This window comes from Durio zibethinus, chromosome 4, assembly GCF_047325235.1.
Source record: "Durio zibethinus cultivar Kanyao isolate XHJ-2024 chromosome 4, ASM4732523v1, whole genome shotgun sequence".
Lineage (NCBI taxonomy): Eukaryota > Viridiplantae > Streptophyta > Magnoliopsida > Malvales > Malvaceae > Durio > Durio zibethinus.
Window position 1 is genome coordinate 14,500,775 of NC_143165.1, and position 7,859 is coordinate 14,508,633.

Below are 7,859 nucleotides of genomic sequence, written 5' to 3' on the forward strand. Positions count from 1 at the left end.
AACTAGCATTTGATTGGATTGGATTCAAAATTAATTCAATATTTTTAATTTAATATAATATTTATAAAAATATCTTTTAATATAAATTACATCGAGTAACAAACTTGCCACTACACATTTTAATAATTATAAACGATGAAGAAAATAAGTTGAGTTATAAGTATAAACCCAAAATTTTGTGAGCATCCTAGAATTTGACGTTAAAAAAAAAGATTCATTGGGCTTTTGATACGTTAGTTTAATATAATGAAGCTATACGTGTAAATTAGACAACATTTACAAAAAATAGGACAATTGTCAAGACTGGAGAATTCGTCACTGTTATTAGAAAAGATCAATGCTATTTTTTTAATATTTACTTGAAATAAATTCTATATATAATATAAGAAATATCATAATTTCACTAATTTTCAAAGCCATCGTTTTATTTTGCAATTAGGAACAAATACTAAAAAGAAACCATGGAAATTTTATACAAAGGCAAATATAAACATACAAAGTTATCATACACATGAACCCTTATAAGCAGATAGAATGAAGAAAAAACAACTAAATCAAAGTTTACGATTACATTATGATGAAAAGCACATGAGAATCAGAAAGCAATAGATGTTTGGATTGCGATTCAACTTCAGCAATAGGGCCTGCAACCTTCTTCCCCTTTGTATTGTATGTATCTACCAAAATAGATAAACCACATAAGTCTGGTAATACTTATATTTTATTATGCTATAAATACAGAAAAGAAATGAAATAAAACAAAGATGAAATTAGATTTACAATTCTATAATTAAAAAAAAAAAAAAAAAAAAAACTCACACTAATACAAGAGCTTGAGGAAGGTAGAAGGACATTGTTTGCATGGGGATGGTCCCACTCCAATGATTCCCACCATTTTTTGGGACCCGCGTAGATTTCCTTGAGAGGAGGAGGAGGAGATGGTTTTTCGTTATCAACGTTGTCAAGCAGGGGAAGATACAGAGGAATCCGCTTTAGCTTTGGACAATCCATTATAACAATGCTTTGGAGAGAATCACAAACCATTACTCCATTTTTTCTACAAATGCTCTTCAATTCTGGTAGATTCCCCAAACGCAATATCCTTAATTTGGGAAGAGCATATTTGATGGTACCCATTCCTTCTTCCTCTGATACTATTATTTTCTCCATTTCCACACAACTTCGAACAGTGATCTCTTCCACGTTGTGCAGAAGCCACTTAGCTGAGAACAAATTCTTTAATTTTCCACAACTGAATAGATGGATTTTTTTGAGGGAGGAAAATGTGCCTACTGATGACTCTTCGACTAAAACCTTCAAATTGTGCAAAGCACTTAGATATAGAGACTCAAGTGTTTGAAGTTGACACCCCGATGAACAAATGGACTCCAACTCCTCACATTCCTCAATTCTACATTCCTTCATATCAGTTGCATCTTCAAATCCACATATATCGTTTAAACTTCTCATACCTTTGCACTCAGCAACTTCTAATTGCCGAATATCATATGGAAGTATAATTCCATCTCCAGAATTAATATCACAACCCCTAAATTTAACTATTTTACTATAATTCCCAATTCCATGGAAATACTGGTGACTTACCAAAATATAGTATTTATGAAACCTTTTTCTCTGACTAGCATACGTGTTCAAGTTACCCAAGTTACTAAACCAACCTTCAAAAACTTCCAACTTGTTCAATTCCCTTATCTCTTTCGCTCCTGTTAATGCCGGGTGTATTGCCAAATACTGAAGACGACACAATTTCAACAAAAATCCATTAGGGATTTCTTCTAAGTTATCAGTAAATCCAAGATTGAGATATCTAAGATTTACCAACATTTCCAAACCTTGAGGGATTTCCTTGATTGAAGTTCCTCCAAGGTCCAATTTCTTCAAAGCTAGAAGCTTCGATAAAGATGGCAAATTTTCTAAACTGCGACAACGATGCAGCATCAATGCATTGAGATTCTCCAGATTAGAGATAGAATTTGGCAAATTCACAAGAGGATTATTAGAAAGATCAAGAATCTTTAGATTAGGAAAGTGCCCAAAGAAAGATTCTGGAATTTCTTCCAATGAATTTCTTGAGAGTAACAAGGTTGTGTGCTTTCGACATATTGGAGACTTCATATTTGGAGGAATTGTTGATATGTAATTGCACATTAAAGAAACCTTCTCCAAATCTTCAGTCCATTCTTCCTCATTTGGTAGCTCTTCCAACTGTTTACGAGCATTTACCAAAAAACCTTTTTTTGTGATATCCAATGCCATATCTCGAACAACATCATGCATCTTTATATGTGTACCTACCCCAACCCTTTCTAGCAAACAATTCTCTACGAGCTTCTGTAAAATAGAATGACCACAACCTTCCATTGCTTTTCTAGTTCCCATTTCATCTATAAGTCCTTTTTCCATCCAATATTCAATGATTTCCTCTTTTTCGATTTCATAATCTTCAGGATATAATGCACAAGATAGAAAGCATGGTCGGTCATTTTGTCTTAGATGATCATAGCTGAATTTTAAACATCCAAACACCTTTTCTTGCACATCCTGGATGCTTCTGATGTAACCTCTCAACTCATTCAAGGCATTTTCCCACAGAACAGGATCGGATATTCCCCTCATACAACCAGCTACTGTGACAATTGCAAGAGGAAGTCCATCACATTCTCCCACAATATCTTTCATAATTGGTTCTAAAGTTGGATTAGGCAACATGTTTTAGCAATTACATTTTTCTTTTGTTATGTAAAAATTTGGCAACCAAAATAATATTATTGTGCAAATTTTTTTTATAATCATAATAAATATTTTACATAAAATTTTTGTAACCAAAATTTATTGTTGTTAAAATAAATTTTGCACAATAACTTTTGTCGTGTGAATATATGGTTTATATGGCAACAACTAAAAGTCATTGTAATATCTATTTTTTTCAATGATATTATAAGTTGTTGCGTTGACTCTTAAACAATGGGGTTAATAGCAATAACCTCACAATGACAAAAAATCGTTTCAAAACAATTTTAATAATGATAAAGATCTATTTAACAATGATTTTGATCATTGCTATATCTCTATTTTCTTGTAGTGAATTGATCACAAACATTCATAGAGTGATTTAGTATACAAGATCTGCATAAAATGAATCATGGAGCACATCACCTATCATTAGCGTAGTATAATTAACCAATCATAATTTAGAATTGTGTGAAATTTATCAAAATTTCATATGGAGCTCATATTTATAATAGCATATGCAACAAACTATCATTCTTTGTGAGATTACTTTGTGTCTGGATAGTGAAAAAAAGAACTAGGGAAATGCTAACATTTTTAAAAAATAAAAGATATTAAAATTTTAATTTTAAAATTATATGAATATATCATTTACACAAATTATTATTTTTTATCTTTGAATTTTCAAATTCAAATTATTTATCATGTGCGAAACTTTGATCGTATGAGAACACTAGAATGGAGCCTTTAATACATAGATTTTTAGTTGAAATTGTAAGTTTTTCCTTTTCCATCTTTAAAAAAAAAGTGCCTTATGAATCCTTACAAATTAGTAGTAATTTTTAATGCTAACAATTGTTTGTCAATATATACTATTCCCTCTGTCCCAAATTGATTATGTGGTATTGATTTTCATGGAATTTAAAAAAGATATTTGATTTTAATGTATTTAATATTAAAATTAAAATTTTCTATAAAATTAAAATTGCCTAATTTTTAATGTCAGAAATTAAAAAAAACATAAAAAATAATTTTAAAATATATATATATATAAAAAAGAGTTTTAGATGTTTAAAAAAGGAAAAAGGATATAGTTTTGAGACATCCCAAAAATGAAATATGAAGAAAATAGGAAGGAGGGAGTATAATTTTTAATTATTTCAATAAAAACAATTTCTTAAAATTAAAATGTAAGTGAAATTGATTAAATGAAGTTTAAAAAATAAATATGTTATTTTATACTTGATGTTTCTAAAAATTGAATCTGGCCACTAAAACTAAAAGCTTTTCACAAATAAGTATAAATAGACACCCATCACTCCGACTCTACAGAAAATTCAAGTAGCTGAGACAAATGGCAGCACAAAAAATGGCATATAATATTAACACAATTTAAGTAGGAGCAATTCTTGAAGCTGACCTGATCACTTTGGAACAAAGCTGTGAGAACTGCTGGGGACTCTTTTTTCTACAGATCCAAAAAGAAAGGAAACTAGAAATTTTTTGCTTCGAGGAAAGTAGACAAGAAACTCCAGAGAACAATAGGAAGAGGAATAATTTTTAGTATTTCTGGTTGAATGAATCAGTAGGGCAGTGGTGGTGATGGGTCTAATTATGCTTTCCAGGGAACCGTTGAGGCTGGTCAGCAACGGTCCAATTCTTCCGACAATTAAATTCTCGGATTTCTAAAACAGATACAAATTTACTACTACTTGAGCAGAAAATAAAATTAGTAAGAGTAATAGGACGGACTAAATCTCTCCTACCAAACAGATTCATGTGCAGCATGTGACTTTGCAGTAGTACCAAATAAAAACAATGAAGGGTTACAATAAATTTTGTTGATGTCCACAATACTAGGATGGGATTCAATTATTCAAAGCATAACTATAGGAATATTAATAAAGGTGATGTTCAAGTTAGCAAATATTTTAGGCTGTAGCTTTTATTTAATTTTCACTACAAGGGGTTTGGAGTCCCTGTTAAGAACGTGGTCTCCACTGAAAGTAGAGAATAAAAAAAATAAAAAAAATTATATTTGATATACTACTAATGTATACATTTTATTCACTATTATTGAATCAGATGATGTCTTCTTATTAATAAAGTGAATCAGATGATGATATCTGATTAATGAGTAAGTTTTTTAAAAAATGTTAATCTTTATATATTTATTTTTAAGACTGATATTTGTTCATTAATAAAATAATATTATCTGATTCACTAATAGTATAAAAGATTTATACACTGACAATGTATTAAATATAAATTCAAAAATAAAAATATTATAGTAGCGGCATTATTCTCCTATTATTTTTTTCATGTTTTATGCACATTATTATCGAGTAAATTATAATATAATAATTAATTTTACAATTTTTATCATAATTAAATTAAAATAATCATTATAATACAAAATTAGATTAAATTAAAAATGTAAATTTACATTCAAATTACAAATAAATATATCAAAAAAATTAAACTGAAGTTACAATGCAGAAATGTCTAATTTTAATTTCTCTGTTTTAATTTTTCTATTTAGAAGTATTTTCTTCAAATATTCTAGTGTAGGATCATTGTCTTCATCTTCTTCTTTTTGATTTTTTTTTTCTATATTTTTGAATTTTTCAGCCTTGGAAGATAGTATTCAATCAAAACTTAAATCAAATTCTACATGTTTCATTCTTTTTACCTTTTTCTTTTTCACGAGTTTTCTTTCTCTTTTTTTTTTTTTACCTTCTTTGTTGGGGAATTTTTATTTTCAATTTAATGGATCCTTGATCAATTGTCATTTAACATATTCAAATTTTTGTTTTTCATATTTTGAAATTTCACAAGCAATGAGACTTCATGTTGCTTCAAATAAAGCTGTGAGAACTGTTGGGGGCTCTTTCCACCACTTCTAGAGATCCAAATTAGAAACGGAACCAGAAAATTTTCCTTTGAGGAAATTAGATAAGAAACTCCACGGTGCAACATGAACAGAAACAATTTTTAGTATTTCTGCTTGAACTGTTTAGAGTCAGTAAGGCAATGGTGGTGATGGGTCTAATTATGCTTTCTAGGAAAACCATTGTGGATGAAGGTCCACAACGGTCCAATTCTCACCTCAATTAAATTCTCGGATTTACAAAACAATTACTAGTTTACTACTAGTTTAGCATAAAATAAAATTACTAATAGAAATAGCACAGACAAAGCACTCACCAAACAGATACATGTGCAGCATGTGACTTTACAGCAAGAGCCAGTCAAAAGCAATACATAAATTTTGGTCAAGCAGGGGAAGATACAAAGGAATCTGCTTTAGCTATGGATGATTCAACATAACCATTTATTGGAGAGAATCACAAAGTCCCATTACTCCATTTTTACTACAAACGCTCTTCAATTCTGGTAAAAAGATTAATTCCAATGTCTTTAATTTGGGAAGAATACTCTTGTAAAGTTTGATGGATTCAGTGTTGCAATTACAAAGGATCTCTCCTTCTCTGCTATGTTTCTACCACTTCCAGCGAGTTACAGATAAAGCAAGTTCTATGATTAATAAAAAAAGGAGCACTATTTATATGATATCATCATTATATATATCAAACTCAAATATTCTATAATAAATGTCAAGTCCTTTTTACATAAATTATAAATTTATAAATCTTAATTTTATTACATAAAACACATAAACTTTTAATTATGTAACATTTATTTGGATCATTGACTTTTGATTTTTTTTTTGTGTCCATTTTCTTTAAAATCATTATTTTTTAAAATTTATTGATCAACCCTTTAGTTCTATAACATTTATATTTTTAACTTTTAATTTTCTTATAACTTATGGTTTTCTATCTCTTTTAAGGGTAAGAGTTATAGGAGTATCTTTCATGTCTCTATTATATTTTTTTTCTTCTAATTATTGTTTGTCATATTGCTTGGATTATTGACTTTGATTTTCTTGTATTCATTTTTTGACCAAACATTTGATTTTGTAGCAGTTATATTTTTTAATTTTAATTTCATATGGCTTATGGTTTTCTATCTTTTTTATGGGTAAGAGTTATATGAGTTTCTTTCATGTCTCTATTACAATTTTTTCTCAATTCTTATTTGTCATATTATTTGGATTTTTTTATTTTTTGTTTTCTTATAATTATTTTCTTTAAAACCATTATCTGTTAAAATGTATTAATCAAATCTTTTGTTTTGTAACATTTATATTTTTTGTTTTAGATTTTCTTATAAGTTATGGTTTTCCATCTCTTTTAAGGGTGAGAGGTTATATGAGTGTGTTTCATGCCTCTATTACACTTTTTTTTCTAAATTCTTATTTGTCATATTACTAATCATGAAGTTTTTTTTATTGTGTTTTTATTTTGATAATTTTTTTATTTTTTAATCATGATCTTTGTTTTTTTTGCATTTTAAGTTTGTTTATTAGTCAAATGATGTATGTTTTAGTGTTTTTTTTCAATTTTTCTTATAATTTTTTTACTTTTTTATCATGACTTTTTTTTTTTTGCAATTTAAGTTGAACTATTAACCATTATTAATCATGAGCTTTGTTTTATTATTATTATTATTATTATTATTATTATTATTATTATTATTATTATTTTATTTTTATAATTTTTTAATTTTTTAATCATGATTTATGATTATTTTTAGCATTTCAAAAGTTTGTTTATTAGCCAATTGATGTATTTTTTTTATTGTTCGTGTTTTTATAATTTTTTACTATGAATTTTTTTTACTGTTTAAACTTGGTTATTAACAAATTAGAATATACCATAATTGATAATCATCTCTTAAAAGGATGATTGGATGATCAAAATTTGTATTTGTCGATTGTGAGATGTTTAAATTTTAAGACTAAACAACATACTAGTATAAAAATGATATTAATTGATGAAAAGGTATGTATACTTTTTTCTCTATTTTTATCATGTTATTTTCTTACCTTAAATTTATTTTATTATTTTTTAGTTAAATCATAGGCATAAATATTGTTTTTTATGTTGTTTATTTATGACTTTTGATTTTTTTTATTATAAGAAGAATTATATTGTTTTACATTTAGTTTTTTATTTTTTAATTGGATAATCAAATTCAATAAT

The 7,859-nt window shown here is 27.6% G+C and overlaps 1 protein-coding gene across 1 annotated transcript; it reads right to left on the reverse strand.

Moving 5' to 3' along the window:
* Positions 1-567: 567 nt before the first annotated feature.
* Positions 568-2,730, reverse strand: LOC111288925 (putative disease resistance protein At4g27220). Its single transcript, XM_089760242.1, has 2 exons — positions 781-2,730; positions 568-660 (listed from the first exon to the last, which is right to left on the reverse strand). The coding sequence occupies exons 1-2, from the start codon at positions 2,728-2,730 to the stop codon at positions 568-570; spliced, it is 2,043 nt and encodes a 680-aa protein (XP_089616368.1).
* Between the last annotated feature and the right edge of the window lie 5,129 nt (positions 2,731-7,859).

Coding starts and splice junctions, on each gene's coding strand:
- LOC111288925 (XM_089760242.1), bottom strand. CDS start 2,730: ATGTTGCCTAATCCAACTTTAGAACCAATTATGAAAGATATTGTGGGA. Junction 661..780: donor TTTTTTTTAATTATAGAATT/GTAAATCTAATT, acceptor TACAATACAAAG/GGGAAGAAGGTTGCAGGCCC.